Source organism: Drosophila innubila, chromosome X (assembly GCF_004354385.1).
Source record: "Drosophila innubila isolate TH190305 chromosome X, UK_Dinn_1.0, whole genome shotgun sequence".
Classification (NCBI taxonomy): Eukaryota; Metazoa; Arthropoda; class Insecta; order Diptera; family Drosophilidae; genus Drosophila; species Drosophila innubila.
The window spans coordinates 21,030,103-21,050,880 of NC_047626.1; the positions used below are offsets into that span (position 1 = coordinate 21,030,103).

At 37.8% G+C, this 20,778-nt stretch overlaps 1 protein-coding gene across 3 annotated transcripts; it reads left to right on the forward strand.

Annotated features, from left to right (window-relative positions):
- Window positions 1-556: 556 nt before the first annotated feature.
- LOC117791730 (E3 ubiquitin-protein ligase HECW2) lies at window positions 557-19,659 on the forward strand. Of its 3 annotated transcripts, XM_034631602.1 has the most exons (5): window positions 557-1,137; window positions 1,198-4,037; window positions 5,362-5,528; window positions 16,770-16,958; window positions 17,024-19,659. In XM_034631602.1, the coding sequence occupies exons 1-5, from the start codon at window positions 729-731 to the stop codon at window positions 18,096-18,098; spliced, it is 4,680 nt and encodes a 1,559-aa protein (XP_034487493.1). In that variant the 5' UTR covers window positions 557-728; the 3' UTR covers window positions 18,099-19,659. The 3 variants fall into 3 exon arrangements, with proteins under 3 accessions (XP_034487493.1, XP_034487509.1, XP_034487501.1); XM_034631618.1 differs by lacking the exons at window positions 557-1,137; window positions 1,198-4,037; window positions 5,362-5,528 and adding an exon at window positions 9,108-9,726; XM_034631610.1 differs by lacking the exons at window positions 557-1,137; window positions 1,198-4,037; window positions 5,362-5,528 and adding an exon at window positions 11,964-12,090.
- Window positions 19,660-20,778: the final 1,119 nt, after the last annotated feature.

The following is a 20,778-nucleotide window of genomic DNA, read 5'->3' on the forward strand; positions in this document are numbered from 1 at the left end:
AAATTTGAAATAAGATAAAATAAAGCTAAACATTTCAATGAAGGTTTGAAGTTCATCACCCCAAGGGGAAAGAAGATACAAATATAATTTAAAAAAAAAAAAAAAAAAAAAAAAATATATACAAATATTGATAAAATTCTAACAAAAATTCTGTATAAATTACAAAAATTCTAGCTTAAAAATTACGAAGAATAAAATAATACTTTTCTTTGCAAGTAGTTTCATTTTACCTTAAATGTTAGGACTTGCCAGATCGGAAAGTTTTGATGGGTGGCAGCTTTTTGAGTCAAAATACTGCTTTAACACCAGTACTGCCAACTTTTTGGAAGGGAAAAAAGCTGTTTCATAAAAATAGGCTTTTTGAGCATATTTGCATAGTTTTAGAAAAAATATTAAGCTAGGAACTCACATCGAAAAAATTCTGTTTGCTTAATGTCAGCTCCACATAAAAAAAACAGTGGTGAAATTGTTAAAATACCTAGGTTTCCGGTTAATAGCAATCTCAAAATTGTTCTAGCAAACGAACTTTGAAAATAGCCAGAACTAGCTATAAATAAGCTAAGTTGTCAACAGTGACGACGCAGCAGCGCAGCCAAAGGACAGTAGCAGCCAATATTATGCGAAACAGAAAATCTATAAAAAAGTAGAGCAGCAGCAGCAGCAGCAGTTGGGGCGGGGTAAGCAGGAGCAGCAGGAGCATCAGGAGCAGCAGCAGTAGGAGCAGCAGTATGGAGTCTCCAGCGAATGTTCCTGTAACGACTGTCATAACTGGCTACTTGGGTGAGAATCCAACGCATGCTGAGCATGACAACCAAGTGACAACAACGCATCTGAACGAGCAGGAAGCAAATAATGATGATGATGAAGATGGGGATGATGAGGATGACGATACCAAGGATGCTTATTACGAGGCGCGCAATGGCAATGAAAGCGATGAGCTTGAAACGGTATTCCAAAGTTCGTTGACTTTGGCCAGTGACGTCAGAGTAAATATTTGTGATGCAGAAGCTGAAGCAAAGGCAGATGATGATGATGATGATAATGATGTTCATAATGATGCTGTCAATGTTGCTGATGATGAGACGCTGACTGAAGATGCGCGCGCAGAGCAGCAACTGCCAGTGGAAACGAATCCAAGTAAGTCTTTGAATAAATCAAATTTAATTTATATTTAATCAGTACATTTACAATTTGCAGCTCCAAGAGACTTGCAAACTGAAACAAACAACGAAACAGCACCAGCCACTGCAACTGCAACTTTAGCCTCCAATGTCAATGAGCTGCCACGACAGCGGCACCAGCATCAGGCGCTGCTCTCGACCAAGTCCTGTGAGACTCCCGCATCCGCAACTGCCACAACGCTGTCGCCGACGAGTTCCTGTAACGGCAGCATTGGCAGCGATGGCAGCTGCAGCGTTGGCGGCGGAGCACGTCGCAAATCCTGGACATTGTCGCCACAGAATGTCATTTCCAAGAAGAAAACTAAAGCAACGGGAGCAGCAGCAGCAGCAGCAGTTGCCAGTGGAACCATGTCCAATGCAACCATGTCCAATGGCGACAGTTTCAATTTGTGGGTGGCACGTGAATGCTTTGAAACAGTGCCTGCTGAAATGGTGGATACACTAAGCGTTGCCGAGCTGCAGGACCAGCAGCAGCAGCAGCATCAACAGCAGGAGGAGCAGGCGGAGCAGGACGTTGAGGATGTGGACGTGGATGTGGATTTGGATGAAGATGCCGCTGCCGTTGAGAGTCTGCTGGGCGCAGCGGCTGCTCTGCAAGCGAGTGCCTGCATCAGCGGCGGCATCCAGAGTCGACAGAAGCATCATCTGCGACAGCCTGCTCAGCACCGTCCACTGGAACGCTCCTGGCCACCGCGTGCCATTGGCAGGGATTACAAGCTACAGGGCGATGTCTTCAAGTTCGACATACTCGACACGGACGAGCGTCTGCATGGATGCGAGGATGTGGCCAGCTATAGTGGCGCCAGCAGCAGCAACAGTTCTCCACTCCGTTTCCCAGGACAGCCGGAAGCGAGTCCACCGCCCATGCGCTTCAAGCCCTTGATCCAGAAGAAGATTGGACCCGATAGTTACATCAATACGATCAGCACACAAAAGGTGCCAGCTCACTTGACCTATGAGTTTCCCACGTTCCCGCTGCAGGAGCAGCACAATAGTATTCCCAGCACAAGTGTCGCCACGTCCAATGGAATCGGTGTTCATCAGTTTCCCTATTTGCGACAGCATCGTCCCCTGACACGTGCTCTGTCCAATGGCAAGGCATCATGCGGAACGGATGAGCAACATCATCTCACCGGTGGTAGCAGTAATTCACCACGTTTGCTGCTGTCACCGAAGCTACAACGTAGTCCACCTTCCGGTTGCTCCACACGCAGTGCCTCGCCGCTGGATCTCAGCCTGAGTCCGGAGCAGCATTCGCCGACGCGTGGACGTGGAGTTGGTGGCCTTGAGTCAATGTTGCCTTTGCCTTTGGCTCAGCCGCCGCCTCCGGGCACGTCCACATTCCACGCCCAGCGGCCGCAGCAGCGACTGCTCAAGCGTGTTGGCGGCGGAGGAGGAGGAGGAGGAGGATGCACTGGTGGTGGTGCTGGTGCTGGTCTCGTCTGTCCGCCCACGCCCACACATCATGCACGGCGTCATGCGCGTCTTCAAGCCGTCACTGCCAATTCCGTTGCCATTGGTGCAGCGGATGCCAACTCTAGTCAATTGCAGACGCCACCCGGCTCGCCATCTCAGCTCGTTGCCCGATCCGTCCAGGATGTGGATGACAACAACGATATGGTGCACTTGAGCAGCACACGACTGCCGTCCATCCCAGAACGCAGTGCAGCCGCTGCAGCGGCGGCGGCAGCAGCAGCAGCCGCAGCGGGCGCAGGCATTATGGAAAGCAGCGGAGGATTTGGAGGAGTGGGGGGAGTGGGAGCAGGGGGCGGTGTTGCGGAGCCATTGCCGCCAGCTTGGGAGGCACGCATGGACAGTCATGGGCGCATATTCTACATTGATCACACCACACGCACCACATCCTGGCAACGACCTGGTCCCAGCACGGGACCTGGCGGACGCGAGCAGCATCATCGCCAGCAGCTGGACAGACGCTATCAGTCCATCAGACGCACGATTACCAATGAGAATCGCTTGTCCCTGCCAGCTGCTCCAGAGCCGTCCCAGCTTTACAATCTGCCACGAGGCGGGGCACAGTCAGCTGTTGCTGCCGCATCTGGATCCGGATCTGGAGCTGTGGCGGGAGCGGGAGCGGCAGCAGCAACAGCAGCTGAAGCAACTGGAGCAGCTGGTGGAGCACCTCCTGCAGCACTTAATCTGGCCATACATCCGGCGGTGATGATGCTGTGCCGCCCGGATTTCTATTCCCTGTTGCATACGAATGAGGCAGCATTGGCCATTTACAATCGGAATGCGGCATTGAAGCACATGGTGATGCGGATTCGACGGGATCCGCAGTGTTTCCAGCGGTATCAGTACAACAAGGATCTGGTCGCCTTGGTCAACACATTCGCCCAGCTGACCAGGGATTTGCCCTCGTGCTGGGAGACCAAAATGGATCAGACGGGCAAACAGTTCTTTATCGACCATCAGCACAGGAAGACCTCGTTTATGGATCCCCGACTGCCCGTCGAGTGTCCACGTGTCGTGCGTCATCGCCAGCAGCAACAGCAATACTTGCAACCACAAACACAAACACAACCGCATCCGCATCCGGATCTCGTCGATGGCAATTGTCTGTCGGCCACCAGTGGTCACATCAATGCCAGCTCCAGTTGCTCCTCCACTGCATCCGCCTCCGCCTCCGTATCCGTCTCCGGTGTGCCTCCGCTGCCCCCGCCACGCCCCTGCCGTGGCAATGTCCATCCGTCGGCCGCCACCCACAATTGCACCACGGCGGCGGCTATCGCTTGTGCCTTGAGCTTGAGCGGCGCTGCCGGCGGCTCCAGCGTCTCCAATGCCAGTGGAGCCACTGCCTCCGGCTACGAGGATGTTCCGATTGCCTACAACGAAAAGGTGAGAGATAGATAAAGAGAGATAGATTCAATAGAGCTTGTCGTCCAGCTGATAAGTCTACAATTTAAGCTGCTGTAGAACTCTTAAATTTATCTGACTGTTAGTCAAAGCCTTGCATCTACCAGTTAAATATTTAACAGGAAGTTTGCTAGTTCAATATTAAAGATGTAGTTTTAGATTGATTTATCAAACTAACAATCAGTTTTGCCTTGCCAAGTAATGATTATCGGCAAGTTGAATTTTTAGATTTTTAGCACAAGATCCGCTATCTACCAGTTAAATATTTGACATGCAGATTAATTGACAGTGTTGCCACATTACAGTAGTAACAACTTATCGAAAACCTTTATTAGCAAGTATTAACCTTTCCTGCCTTGCTATCAAAATTGTCAATCTTCCAGTTAAATATTTTAAAGGAACGGTTGCTATCTGCTATCAGTTAAAAATTTTACATCATGATTGATTTTAAATTTTTTCCATACTTTTCGCTTGACGTTTTTTCGAAAACGTCAAACTAACATAACTTTGCACAATCTTAAACGATTTTCTTGCGTAATGTCAACTTTATCATTATTTGTCCTATATTCTACATCAAAATTGGAAAAAAAATTGACACTTATTCCAAAAAAAAAGGGATTTGAAAAACTCGACATTTTTAGCTCGATGATTAATTTGCCTATTGATCGACAACACGTTTATTTATTTTCTCGATTTTTACATTTCGATTTTAAGACCGATTAAATTTATATAACTAACCAAATGCTGTTGATACATAGATCATATATTTATGTGTGTTCAAATACTGCTTTCCGTTAAGAAGACATTACAATTCATATTTAAATTTTATACCCGTTACTTAATATTTATTATTAATTTTATGAGCTTAAATAATTGAAATCTAAAGTTATGCAGTGATTTTTATATTTTTAAATTGAAATTTAATTATAATTTTATCATTTTTTTTTAAATATAGATTTTTCTCATTCATGTAGGTCCCTTTTAACGGGTTTGATTTTGATTTAAAATTTGCATACCCGTTACTAAATATTTATTATTAATTTTATGAACTTTAAGAATTGAAAACTATAGTTATGCAGTGATTTTTATATTTTTAAATTGAAATTTAATTATAATTTTATCATTTTTTTTTAATATAGATTTTTTTATTCATGTAGGTCCTTTTTAACGGGTTTAATTTGGATTTAAACGCATTAGTTAATTAAAATATAGCTAGTTCTTGTTAATGAATTGGTTAATTAATGTATCAAAGCTTAATGATTTTTTTATTACCTTGTATAATGCTTTTTTTCTATTCTTTCGATAGGTTATTGCATTTCTGCGGCAACCAAATATACTGGAGATTCTGCGAGAACGACATGGTCAACACACGGTGTCCCGTTCGCTGCGTGAGAAAATAAACATACTGAGGGTGGAGGGCGTGCCAGCGTTGGAGCGTCTGGGTCATGACCTACAATTGACCATATTGCTCAGGTGGGTGAATCAATACAATAAAATGTTATAGTCGTCATAGTCAGAGTCAGAGTCAGAGTCATAGTCATAGCCATTGGATGCACTTGGCAAAGGCTTTGGCCCGAATTGCATAACTGAGGTGGTTTGATTGTGGCTCGATGGTTTGTTAAGGTGTTTGGTTGGCTGGTTGGTTGGGTGGTTGAGGTGCTCGTCCTGCTTCAGTGCCTTCGTTGACGTCGTTGATTTGGACTGCATGTGTGTTAATTGCAGTTGAAAATCGCTTTGAAGGCTGTTGATTCATTTTCCAACACACACACAAGGTTAATCAACTTGCTTCAAAAATAACAACAAATTGGTTAAAACCGCCTTCTCTTCGCGTTTACAGACAAGTGCTGGCACTTAACTTTAGTTGTATTTATTGTTTAATTGCCAATAATAGTAATAAGAATAATACGTTCTTTAAAGTGTTGATTCAACCACAAATATTGAGGAAATAATCACATGCATTTGGTGACCTTAATTTAAAACAACTTGTTGAAAGATTAAGCCAAAGATTAAGCCGAGCTCCGACCAAACTTCAATTCACTGAGAGACTGAGATCGAGTGATTTAATTGCATTCAATTAGACAAATTATCTCGCTTCATTGCACCCCAAAAAGCATTCCGCCAAATCCAAGTTGGCAGCACTGTGGGAGTGGACAGTCCACTTGAAAATAGTGGAAGTAAATGCTAGCCCAGTTAATTGACAGTTCAAGTGCATGACTAATTTCTATTGCCAAATTTGACAACTGCAATTTCGGATAAATTTATTTCAGTTGACAAACCAAATCAAACAAGATATTTCTCAATCAAATTCCTCAATCAAAATTGCTATAGCAAGTGGAAAGATCATTTAGCAGGTTCCTCCATGCATTTGGATTCTAAAGTTTAAAACGAATCGATTGCATATTATTTATACTGATTATGAATTATTAAAGTTTTTGAACTAAGTACTTTCGTAAACATAGAAATTATTCGATATTGGTAACTTATTGCCAAAAAAAAATTTTAATTATAATTGTTTTTTTTTTCTTGATGAACATTATCCAACGAGTCAAATTTATTCCTGTCCATCTGTCGGAGCTAGAAACACTAAATATTAAATTTTTTAAGCCAAATTTATTTTAAAATTTTTATATATTCTTAAACAATATACCAAGTTACAGATTGGAATTTTAATAATAAATATATAGATACAATTTTTCTTTTAAATCAAACTTGAAGTTTTGTATAAGCTCAAAAATTAGTCTGAAAACTATTTTCAATAGTACTGGTTATTAGTTATAGGGCATCTTCATCAATAAATAAATATCAACGATTTCGACGACGATAAATTCGTAATACGTGCACATATTGTATCATAATGGAGAATTATTCACATTAACTTTGTAGGGGAATGAAAGTATTAGGCTAAAAATAACAGTAATAACAGTTATTTTAAATTTTTACAGGGTATTTGCAAGTCGATCATTATAAACTAAAAAAAACCCTTTTCGACTGATTATGATAAACGAATAACTGTTTCTCAAACTTAAACTGTTTCACTTTACTAATCCGACTAGGGAATACCCTTGTCGCAGATGGTTAGCAATAATTAGCGGTATTCCATTAATTAATGAATGTGTTAGCAGCATTTGAAAGCCACGCCCACAAGCGAGAGACAATAATGAACATTGAGAAAGATTCGCAGGCAAATGCGTTGTTGTCTCCACTAAAAATTCTCTAGCTAATCCCTGTTGGAGATGCCGACGCTGATGGGGACGCAATTTAACCTAAATTTCAAATTTTCGAATCTCGATACATTGCCAATAAACCATAATTTATTGGCTAGGCAGGGTTTAAGCGTTCACTTCAGGCTCTAAGCTTTTGGTTGGGGGTGTGGCAGCTACGTCATCTTCATTATTGGCCAACACACACATGATGATGATCGTGATGATGATCGTGATGATGATCATGCTGATTATTTCCTAGCATTTTTGACACAACTGAAGCGTTGACAAGCGTCGAGTTTTTATGCTACTGTTGTTGTTGTTGTTGTTGTTGGGGCTATTTGTGTTTGTTATTTGACCCATTGAAGGCGAATTTTGCCCCGTTAGTTGTTCTCGTCTCGCTTGGTTTACAGTTCATTGAGTTTTGGGCTGCGCATGCGTGCCTTTAAAACAGTGGACGCTACTGTTGTTGTCGTTGTTGTTCTTGTTGTTGTTGTTGCAACATTTGGGCGTGCTAAGCGCATGGCGCGCCCAATTCCGCCCTGCCCCAAAAAAAATCCACCCCTGCCTAACTAACAGTCAATCAGCCCATCAGCCGGCTGTCGACTGATGAGCCACAACTAGAACCATGACCAACGCCACAGTTGTCGCAGTCGCAGTTGCAGTCGCAGTCGCCGTCGCTGTCGCTGTCGCCGTCGACTTCGCAGTCGCAGCCCTTTGGCGCGCAATCGTTATCGTAATCAAAATGCAGTCCAGCAAATGACTCAGTTTCAGCAACGGCTGCCCCACCTCCAACTCACACCACCCCTTCAACGACGCGCTGCACAGCTGACGTCAACGTCAGCGCCAGCGTCGGCGTCGGCGTCGTCCGTTTGGTTCTTCAGGCCGTCGCACAGTGGTTCATATTGCTCATTGCTCATTAATTTATTTAACGTCGACCGAAGAAAAGTTAATAAGAATTTAAATAGAGCTATAAAATAAGAATATAAAATATAATTATATTATACACAATTTTAATTTAAATCTGAAAGGTTAAACAATTTTTAGCTAAATAAAATTTAATTTAAAAGTAAAACTGGTGTATTCAAACATTTTATAATTGATAAAAGCCAAACAGATCAATTAGAGAAGTATTATTATAATTTATACAAATTATAAATTCTGAAATAATTATGATATCTAAAAAATTCAAAAGCAATAAAATATAAAAAAAAATTGGTTTGTAACTCTCAATGCGTTAGAAACAGCTGCTTACTATTTATTAAAAAAAAATTGATCAATTTGTAGCATTTAAAGCGTGTTAAAACTATTTTTATTCACTGCCAAAAATTGACACGATTTAGCGATGTTTCAAAAATGTAAACCAACAAAAAATATATCGGCTCAGGCTGGTTTTCGGTTGGTTTGTATTTCTAGAACACCCCTAAATATTTTTTTTGCCAGCTATCCTAATTTTTTTATTTTAGTAGAAATTAAAAAAAAAAATGAACAATAAATTTTCAAGTTTTCCAAAAATAATTTGGACTCTTTATCAGCAGTGCCAAAGAAATGCAACCAATCGAAGGTCTCCAAAAAAATGTATATACACATATGAATCTGTTGGCTGTGTTAGCCAAAGTGTCCAATTTTATTTTGGAGTTTTGCAACGACTTTTGAACCACTGTGCGACGCAGCAGAATTTGAAGTTCGGCAAGAGTTCGTGCAATGCTTCGGCTGCACTTCGGTAGCATTAGTAGCAGCAAAAAAAAAACAAAAAAGAACGAAATGAAACAAAATTACAATTAAATAATTTTCTTTGGTGTTTGTGTTTTTTTCTTTTTCTGTTTTTGTTATTCTTGTTGTTGTTGTTTTGTTTTCATTTCCAATTCCAATTTCATATTTATCGGTTGGACGCTAGACAAACGCGTCCATTCTGTTTGTTGCCATTCGATCGGCCAGTATTAACTATTTATTATCTATGACTCTCTGACTCCGAGGCCGATCGTCCCGTCGCCGTTGTTGTTATTGTTATTGTTGTTCTCGTTCGATTTCGCGCGCCTGTTTGAACTGAAATAAGTAGAAAAAATTAACAAAAATAAAAAACAGAAGCATTTGAACTGTCAGCGCGTGTGCAAGTCGCAGTGCCAAAAACAATAACAAAAGCCAAGACAAAACCTAAATAAATAATGAAATAAATTTCAAAAAAAAAGTTACTAATCAATATTAAATTCAATTTGGAGTAAACTGCCATTTTTATTATTGTTGTTGTTATAATTGTTCTTGTGATCATTTGTGCAGTGAGTTTGATAAAGAATTTGAAAATTATCAACGGCATGGTTAACTATTCAGTGCTCAAGGCTTTGGGCGCACAACAACAACAACCGCATAAAGAACAACAACATTTACAAATAGAACAACAACAACAACTACAACTACAACTACAACTACAACATGGGCTTCCTTTCGAAGGCAGCCTACATCGTTTGGGCCGTGTAAGTGACAACAAAATAAAAAACAAATGAAGAAGAAAAACTCCCCTCTTTTGAAGTTGTGTGTCAATCAACAAATATGCGCGAATATTTAACGAGCTGGCGATCGAATCATGACTAAATACTGTATAAATTACTGGCATTTGTGAAATACTCGCACCCCATAGATTGAGAGATTATAACCAGCAATTAAGCAATCTATTAGCAAATCAAGTGCTATTTGAATATTTCATAGCGATAACTCAAATATTACATAAACTTTAAACATTGTGTTAAATTGCCATAAATTGTTTGAAATGTTCTGTCATATCTCAAATTTTGAAAGTTTAAGTCTGACATGACTATGTTATTAAATAATTTCACCTGAAGTTTTTATTTAAAACCAAATATTTTATATTTCTTACTCTACAGTGGGTGAATTTTCATAAAAACTAATGAAAGCTATGTAAGCATTTAATTTTGCGAAATCCACATTTTAAGTTTAATTAATTTGCTTGCTTTTTGGCATTTTTTTAGTCCCAACCTGCTCAGGGATATTTTTTTTTTTTTTTTTAAATTACAGTCTACTAAGGATTTCTTTTTTTTCGAGATTTCTTGAAATGGTCTGTTTGTGTATTTTTAAAGACAGCGTAAGATTTGTAAGTTGTTAAACTTTCAAAGGATTTCATCAAACTTCATCTTTTTTTTTTTATATATTTATCTGGTAACGTGCTTTCCAAATGTGCACGATAAATCTTTCTTACAGATACAGATACAGATAAATAAACAAGGCTCTTCCTACATTTACTGTGGCACAACAGGCTAGAAAAGTGAGAGCTTTTGTGCACCAACAGTTAAAAGGAACACTAATCTAGTAAAGAAAGAACAAGGAATTAAAATTTTGAAAGCTCACTTTAATACTGTAGCTATGTATCTAAAAGCTTTCTACGGCAATATCCTCTAATTATGTTTATTAAATGTTTGAAAGTAAGTCTGTGAAAGCTTTTAAAGCTCATCAGCAATGTGAAGCTCTTTACTTTCTGACAAAATATAATATTATAGGAACCAAATAAGCTTTTCGAATGCCCAAAATTCTGTAAATTATGAGTATCCATTTTTTTTCTTTCTTATTTTTATAAGCAAGCTTTTGAAGTTGTTTGACTTTGGCATGTTCTAATCTTCTCATCTCATCCACTTTTATGTTTGTATGTGTGTGTGTGTGTCAATTCTACGCTGTGGACTTCGCACATCAACATCCTGAGTTATCAAATTACACGCTAACACTGCATTTGTTTACTATATTCGTACTCGTACTATGTATATAATCATCGTATGAATCATTTCCCATTCAATAGGACACATTTGTGCTTTGAAAGCATATATCATTTATCATTTGATGCAGACACTGCGTCATTCATGATCCAAAGATCAGTTTCCCTTGCCCCTCAAGCAGTTCTCATCACTCAGCTGCATCTTAATAAACTTGAGTGGAATGTATGGACAGACGGACGGACAGTTATATAGACATATATTTAAATACTTTCAAGTATCCCAGGGTTTCTGGTTGAAGGAATGCTACGCAAACAAATCGCCAACATTGTACATCTAATGCCCTGAGAAACTGAAAAGAATGTAGATTTTAAAACCCAAGATCTTTTATTTTATGTTGTTGACTCGGGTTCCACACTTGGATGTCCACTTGCAAAGCCTCAAGGATCAAAGATCAACTCAAGTGTCTTTCACTCAAATTACTGCAACAATATTAAATATGTTGAGCTCTTATCAATGCGAGCCACTCAAAAAACTTGCCACATTCTAAATTGATGACAATCGATCAACTGTTGCAACTGTTGCTGGATTACCCCCCCAACCCCCGAACAGCCAAACACCCGAACAGCCGAAAAGCAACCCCAATCTCCTCACCCCCGCTGTCATTTGGTACTTGCGACATGGGTTTGTTATTAAATTCGTAATACCTAACAATGGTTGGTTTTATCATGCTGCTTATCAACGCTATCGGGCTTCGCTCCTCTTCCCCCCTCCCACTTGTGCCCCTTCCTTGACTGAGGGTTACTGCAACACCTACGCTTTTAGAGAGCCCGTACACCCAAAGTAGACCAGAAACCAAATCAGTCGCTTCGCTGCCTTCGTTATAAGGTTATATATAAATTATTTTTTTTTGTTTGGTTTTGTTTCTACTTGGTTATTTTATGTTTCATTCGACAAGCTGAACATTTTGTTAAATTGAGTTTATAGTGTGCTAATTGAGAATCCATTAGGGCTTTACGTACTGGAGGGCCGCCAGAGTTGCCACCTCCATCGACAACACACTAATGAAATGGGACTGTTTTCAAAGTTCAGTTACACCTACAACACCATGTGGGCCAAGTGAGTTTCTGAGTCAGTGTGAAAAGTCAGCATAAAGTGGATCATATTTTCATGATCATCATCATCATCGTCATCATCATCATCGTTATGAATGTTATGGAATTTTGTTTTGTTATTTTGTGTATAATATCATAATATCATAGCCTAGCACTACCATCCTCAGGTGTTGCTATTACACCAGCTTGGGAACATTTTTCTCTTCGACAATTTATGGCATTTAAGTGACGTCGCGTCGCCGCGTCGGAAACTAGAACTGGAAATTGAAATTGGAATCATCTTAGGTTGCCCAACAATGTTTGCAATTTATGGGATAAAAAAGTAAACACAATTTGTTGTCAATCTCTCGCTACATTTCAAATATTTCTACTTCAGTTTTCAGATCAGTTTTTAAGTTTCTGCTTACAAAGTTTGTCATTTGTTTTGTTTAAGTAGTAAAAATACATAAGAGTGAATTTCTTGAGAGTATAACAGTGATTTATGATTTATTTCTACAAATCAAATTATAAATTATGTTAACGTTTTGCTTTTGTAATGGACTAGAATGTGTATATTACTCTTTATAGCACATTTCTGCATTATTTAATGTGCATTTCTAAATAACCATACTTTGCACTTTTTGTGGCATTCATGAACTTCATGGTATAAACGCAGTAAAGTAACAGTATTGATTTAAATTACAAAAAATCATTTTGTGTAGATTATTTTGAAAATGCATGACATAAACAAAGTTAAAGTAAATCATAAACTTGCATCTTTTAAACAAGTACATCTTAGTTTGTGCTGTAAACCAAGTTGCAAAACTCACGATAAGCAATTAACTAGGACAAGCTAACATTTGGATTTTGTACACAAGTGTATGCTCAGAACTCTTATCAGTTTAAATTATTTATATTTGCGATAAATTAATTGTGAGTTGTGTGTGGTTTTTGAAGCCCTTTGTTGTCTTTTCATGACATGTGTATTATACTCATTGTGAAGTCTCTTGTATTTGATTACATTTATGAATATGCATCCGGCTTGTAGTTAATTTCTGATAAACAAAAGTTACAAAACTTACATTTAACTAGGGGTTCAATAGCCCTTCTCGATAAGACGAGCAGACCCCAGAATTGTGATTAAAGCGTTTACACGACGAAACAAAGTCCTGAAGTAAAAAAAGCTTAAATTAAATTGAATCTAAATTTATTTTGGCACTGCTCTAATACATTGTGTATTTTTATTTTCATAGTCAAACGTTATTCGTGCTCTTTTTATTGTAAATTGCAATTTATCGCGTTCTGTAGAGTTTTTAATTAAAATTAACCGCACCCAAAATATCATGAACTATTGCACTTGAAACTGCTTTGATCCAGTAAAGAAGAGCAGAGTGCGTTGTGTGATGATGACACCACCAAAACAAAACCCATACCACAAGCACCACACGCACCACTTTGCACCACTTTGCACCATTGTGGGCGCGTTTTCTATGCGCGCGTTTAAAATCGCACGCGTGTTTTTCGCTGCTTTTAATTTAAGTTAATTGCAATTTCCTGTGTGGTTTGCGCTAATAATTTGTTCAATTTGAAAGTAATTTGACACGGCTCATATTATAAATTCCCATTTATTGCTTTTGCCGATCAGTTTCCATTTTGAACACTATGTCTATTTTTCTATACTTTTGCTTAATAAAATTGCCAAACTTATTTATTAATCGTTGGGCTCAGCAATTTTTCAAATTCTGTAAATTAGTCATTTCCGTGCGGTGCGAAAGAGGCGTTAATTGCACTCAAAACTGTTGTCACTAGTGCACGGACACGCCCCGATGCCCCCACGCCCCCTAGTTGACCCTCATGACCACAGTCAGTTGCCGATCGCCATAATTTGCGTTATTAACTGACCAATTTTCAAAGTCAAGTTGAAGGTCAAAAAGTAAGCGCAAAATACAGAATAAAAAGAGCTAATAACAAATTATGAATCGGCAATTAGAAAACTCGTATTGCCAGATATCGGTAGTTGGGAGCTTACAATATCTAAACGATCATCGACATCGAACCATAGGGAAAAGTCCACCAAGGTCTGCGGTGACTTTAAAATATTTCCGGCTGACGTTTTTTTTTCTGTCTGTCTTTCTGTTGTTTTTATTTATTTTTTTGGTTTTCAAATAGAAAATCAAGGCTAATCTTTATGCTAACTGCAATTCATTAGGCGCACTACACCAATGCAGAGCATATTGATTTGTCGACTCAGTATGAACCAAAATGCAATTGATGATTAATATTGTCTCTTATCTGCATAAAACGAGTAGATAACACTTTTTTTTAAGTTCTGACTAGCTCAGAATAAAAACATACATTAATATTACAATTTTTAACATATATGTTAAAAATTGAATTGACACATTACATTCTTTAGTCTTTCAATCCTGTTGGACATTGTAAGACACACATACACGTAAAAGTCATAAAACTTACCAATCATTAATCTTTGATCCGTCTTAAATAAAAGCCTAATATTTTGATAAAAAAGAACCAGGGAAACCATTATATGTTTATGATTTGTTTTGGGTAATATACACCTTGATCTACATCGTTATCATTATCAGCTTCTTATCATGCTAGAAAATATATACGATCAGTTGATATAATCGTTAACTATTTTACTGTATTTAAAAAAGAAAATGGGAAAAATGTATAACCTACGCTTAAGTGTGACTAACGTATTTATTCCTTAATTTACAAAAAAAAAGAATTGGTATTAAATTATCAAGTGGAGTCACTATCAATAATATTTAAAAAATAAAAAGGTTAACCACTTTTAGAAATAAAATGCAATAAAATAAAATATAAATATATGCTAAGAAAATAAAGAATCTTTATTTAATAAAAGAGTAGACTCACAGTCTACTTCAACCAATAAAAACTAAAGTACAAATGATATTAAAAATAATTTAATATTTACATAATTAAATAAATATAAAATTACAGGGAATTTCATAGTATGCTATGCCGATCCCTTTCTGATTTCAACTACGGCCTGTTGCACCTGCTGAACAGCTGTCACTTATGTTGTTGTTGTTGTTGCAGTTGCAGTTATAGTTGTAGTTGTTAATATGCCTCATTACTAAATTGTCAGCTTAGTGAGTGAGAGAGACAAAAAACCAATCAATTGCAGCCATTGGAGCCATTGAATATTGGCTAATGAATAATATGCCTGACATCAGCTAAATGAGTTACGATCCAGGCCAATAGTCGTATATGAGTTTCGCTCAGTTTGACACGAGTGTAATCAATACCGGCCATAATATAATCCTACCAAATGCATATTGGTTTGCCAACTAATTAGTTGGCAGGAATAAAAAAGATCACACTAAACACACTCTCAATCAAGGTGTATTTCTATAAGGTGACGTCTTCGACACAGTTGCTCTCGTATTTTGACAGCTCGAAAGCAAACGTTACCTAACGTTGCGTGTCTCTCTTTGAGAGCCAAGAGAGCACTTTTGACATTATAACTACCTTAGCTGTCAACGCAGACGTCGCCTTATACATACTTTATATACATATGTTACATACACCTTGTAAGAAAAAAACCAAGTCAAAAAATTCATAAGCTTTTCCCAATTATTACCCCTTTTTTCTGTTCAACCATTTTTTTTTATTAAAAATTCATATAATTATTTAAATACGTGAGAAACGACTGAAAAAAATAACCTACAAGAAATGCCAAGAAAAATAAGATTTGTTATAAAGCTACTCGTATATTTTGTGATTAAAAAAAAAGATTTTTTTTTTAGAAAACTCGATATTTGCAACATTGTCTATTATTTTCCCATATATCGGGAACTCGATGCTTTTTTTTATTGGCGATTTTCTATTTTAATATAAAACTTGATCCAAAACTTGGATTTAACATCATCACTAATATAAAGACTCATTTTAAATTCCATTCTTTTTTTTTTTTTTTATTTGTTTCGTACTTTGGGTAACATATAAAATTGCTATTATAAATATAATATTTGTAATTTGTTGGTTATATATAGATTCGTTTCGCACTTCTGTACATATTAATAAGATTTATTCGAATCTCCAGAAAGTTATTTTCTGCTCTTAAGATCGGTTTCTTCAAATAGCGGGTATAAAAAATCGAGGCTGCAAACCGGTTCTAAACCGAACCTTGTAGAACCGGTTCGGCTCGGGTTTTTAAGCAGCCTGAACCGGATCATGAACCGAACCTTTGAAATTATTTATTTCGCGAACCCGAACCTTAACCAAACAGCATTCTCAAATAAAAGGTTTGGTTCGAAAAAAAAAAATAATTTCATAAATTTTATGGTTTTCTAGTATTACGAAATAATTTAAGACTTTGGATTACGCAATTATTTAAGACTTTGGATTAAAATAAGTCATATTCAAATGTTCAAATAAATTTAAGTAATCATCAAAATTTGATTTTTTTTTTTTCATTTAATTAGTTCAAAATGTAGAGAAAAATGTAAAATACAAATATTTTTTTTTTTGAAATTGAATCAAGGTTTGAACCCAAACCTTGGGTTCAGGCGGTTTATAAACCAATTCGCGAACCGAACCGATGTCTTGCTCTATGGTTCGAACCGACGTTTGCAGCCTTGTAATAAATTCAATGTCACCGAATATTTCTCAGTATCTCTAATTCTTGCTCTTCCTTTCTTTCGTTCTGTGCAGCTTGTTCGAGCAGGAGATCATGAGCTATGTTCCTATTGAAGAGCGCAGTCCACAAGGTTCGCCGGTGCTCAGCTCGAGGATGCCTCAAAGGGCGCCGCCGCCATTCCGTCGTGACTTTGAAGCCAAATTGCGCAGCTTCTATCGCAAGCTGGAGTCCAAGGGTTATGGCCAAGGGCCGCACAAGCTCAAGTAACTGCATTTCACAACTTGAAATTGCAATTGAAATTATAATGATTTGTCCTCTTGCCTTGCAGATTGCACATACGTCGCAGTCATCTGCTGGAGGATGCATTCCGTCGAATAATGTCGGCGAACAAGAAGGATTTGCAGCGTGGTCGTCTGGCCGTGCTGTGGGACACGGAGGAGGGCTTGGACTATGGCGGACCGTCGCGTGAATTCTTCTTTTTGCTGTCCCGCGAGCTATTCAATCCGTATTATGGACTCTTCGAGTACTCGGCCAATGATACGTACACGGTGCAAGTGTCGCCATTGTCCGCATTTGTGGACAACTGTCATGATTGGTTTCGGTTTAGTGGCCGTGTGTTGGGTCTGGCTTTGGTGCATCAGTATCTGTTGGATGCATTCTTCACGCGACCCTTTTACAAGGCACTCCTACGTCTGCCCGTTGCCCTCAGCGATCTGGAGTCGCTGGACAATGAGTTCCATCAGTCGCTGCAATGGATACGAGACAATGACATTGGCACCGGCATCGATCTCGGTCTCACCTTCTGTGTCACCGAGGAGCTGTTGGGTCGAGTTGTCGAGCGTGAGCTGAAAGCCGGCGGCAAGAATATCATTGTGAATGAGAAGAACAAAAAGGAGTATCTGGAGCGGATGATCAAGTGGCGTTTGGAGCGTGGTGTTCAGGAGCAAACGGAATCGTTGGTGCGCGGCTTCTACGAGGTGGTCGATGCTCGACTCGTCTCCGTCTTCGATGCCCGCGAACTGGAGCTGGTCATAGCCGGCACCGCGGAGATCGACACCAACGATTGGCGCCTGAACACGGAATATCGTTCGGGCTATCATGATAACCATCAGGTGATCATTTGGTTTTGGCAGGTGATCGAGCGTTTCAGCAACGAGCAGCGACTGCGTCTGCTACAGTTCGTCACGGGCACCAGCAGCATACCCTACGAGGGATTCTCCGCCCTGCGAGGCTCCACAGGTCCTCGACGATTCTGCATCGAGAAGTGGGGCAAACCGAACTCTCTGCCTCGGGCACACACCTGCTTCAATCGCCTCGATCTGCCGCCGTATCCGACACCGGAGCTGCTCTACGAGAAACTCTTGCTTGCCGTCGAGGAGACAAACACTTTTGGCATTGAATAGAGACTTGAATGTGATGTTGTGATGTTGTTCATTGTTGCCAGCGCGTTAACATTTACTTTTAATATTATTATTAATATTATGATTATGGACGTATTTATTGTACTACTTACACATGTATTTGTAGCTTCTGGCCAGCTCAACTCGACTGTTTTAGCCTGATTTGTTGGCAACTTGAATTTGCTTTGCTTTTACAATTACCATTACCATAATCACTACCGTTAACTTTACTGCTACTTTTACAGTTACCTCAAAACGTTTCAATTTTTTTTTTACAAGTCATTAGACCTAAGATTCTTTACCCACACCCCCCTTTCACTAAACCAATGAAAAACTGCAGTCCCTAGAACTTAAGGACATAAGACTCTGACTTGAACCATTTTGAATTTATTTTTTTAAAGTTCAGGTTCATAACCTAGAAAAAGCTTTAACGCTTTGAATTAAATTTTATTATTATTATTATTATTATTATTTTTTTTTTTAACTGCCTAAAGGAACTTTGCAAACTAAACTTAAAACTCGACTCGAAATCTTAGAAACATTAAAACGTTTTCTTAGCATTCCAAAACCAAAAAAAAAAAAAAACAAACAAAAACAAGAATTGAAACTTAAATGAAATTTAGAGAAAAAGAAACGTGAATATAAGAGGAATAAACCTTTGAAAAATTCTACGCCAATACTTAAATAGCTTGTAATTCTTTAGCCTTAAAACCTCTTTAGATGCATTCCATTTTTGGTTATAGAATATATGGAAAATACGTAATATTAGTTGTATTTGAAAACTATAAACTTAAACTAATACTAAATTAAGTTAATTGTTTTAAAACATAAGCTCTTGTAACGATGATTTACGCCATAAAGAACTAACAGCTCTGTCTACAATCGTAAATAAAAGAAGAAGCTATTAAATCGAACATCTCTAATATTGCTGATCTTTAGAAACTAAAATTTTTCAATCTCTGCATCATCATTCAACCCATCATGCCTTATTTGAAGTTAAGATAATTCTGCTTTCTTCAAAACTTAATCTTATATAACATTAGCTGAGAGCGAAATAGATAAATAATTGTTAGCAATATGCAGAAAAATATTACTTAAAAATTTTCATTTTATCTTTATATATCTGGTGAAGTATTGATCTATGTATTGAAAAAAAGTTTTAAAAAAAAGATGATCTGTTCTCTATAAGCTTAAGTGTAAGCTTATTGATAAGGAAGTAGAATTATTCAATTTATAAACGATGGTTTGGATAATGATGGAGAGACTGAAAAATCTTGTTGTAGTGATCGGCAAAAATATTAGAATTGATTGATCGCAATCACATAAATTGGTCCAGTGCGTTGCTTTGGCTTTATTGGTTTTTTCGGCGCATATTTAAATTAATATATATACAAACGAATTCATAAAATATATTAGCTAATAATATTTGAAAATAACCAGAACATTTTTATGATCGAGTACCGCGAACAACAACAACTACTAAATGGTGATTTGTTTACATGTATTTTGGCATAAGTTAAACACAAATAAAATGGAAAGATAGCAAATGACTTAAAGAGAGAGAGAGATAGATAGAGAGAGAAAGATACGATGGAAGATTGAGAAAGAAAGATATATAGAGAAACGCTTTTTTGAACTATGTATATTGAAAAATGAGAATGTTTTACTGAATTATTAATGTGCGTGTATTTATTGAATAAATTAACTATAATTAAATAATTAATAAATGTGAGCCTTTTACTTCAAAAGCTAAATACTGTGTTTCAATTTGAGCGCCCTGCTTTCTTTAAACTTAACCACGTGTGTTCTGTGGTTTGAAGCTTCCTCTATCATCCTTTTTGTGTTAAATCAAACAACAGTTTTTTTTTTGTTTTCTATATATTTTGTCCACAATTTCTGTTTTGTTTTATGGTTTTCTTATAATTTTGTTTTCTTTCAGCAAGTGAAATTCACTTTTCATACATTAATAGATTTATCTTTACTTTTTATTCTTTATTGTTGCTTTTTTTTCATTTTTTTTTTTTGTAATGAAATGATAACATATTACACCTCATTATTTATTATTTATGTGACCGTTAGATTTCATTGTTTGCTTCTGCATGTTAAGTATCTATGTAAATCGACTTGGACTTGGGCATTCATCTTCTTCTTCTGCTTCCTATGTATGTAAGTATGTACAGAGTTTTGAGCTGGGCAATGGAAGTGCAAGTTATATGTATTTATGTAGGTGTTAACCTTATATTTGTATGTATGTATGCTGCTGGATTATAGAATAGGATAGAAGAGTGAGAGAAAGAGAGAGAGAGAGAGAGCGTGCATGTTAATTATACTAGGCATAACAGCAGCCTATGTTAATGCACTGCTATGATAAGTTATATATGTATATTAACATAGGCTTTAACGTAACCCATTCATGTTATTGAGTGAGGTGCGCAGAGTTGGGTGGGCTATTCTTTAACAGAGTGTGTGTGTGTGTGTGTGTTTGTATGTGTATGTGTATGCCTGTGTCTTCTGCAAGCGCAGCAAAAGCTTTCAGGAAATCTTAAATGCTTTTTTCCACCTCATAGTGAGCCTTGCTATGAGGTAGAGCAAGAAATAAAATGCATGTTGCCTGAATGTTGTTTGTTGTACCAGTGTTTGTATGTTTGTAACTCTAGCTAAATGTACATTACACTTGAAGAAA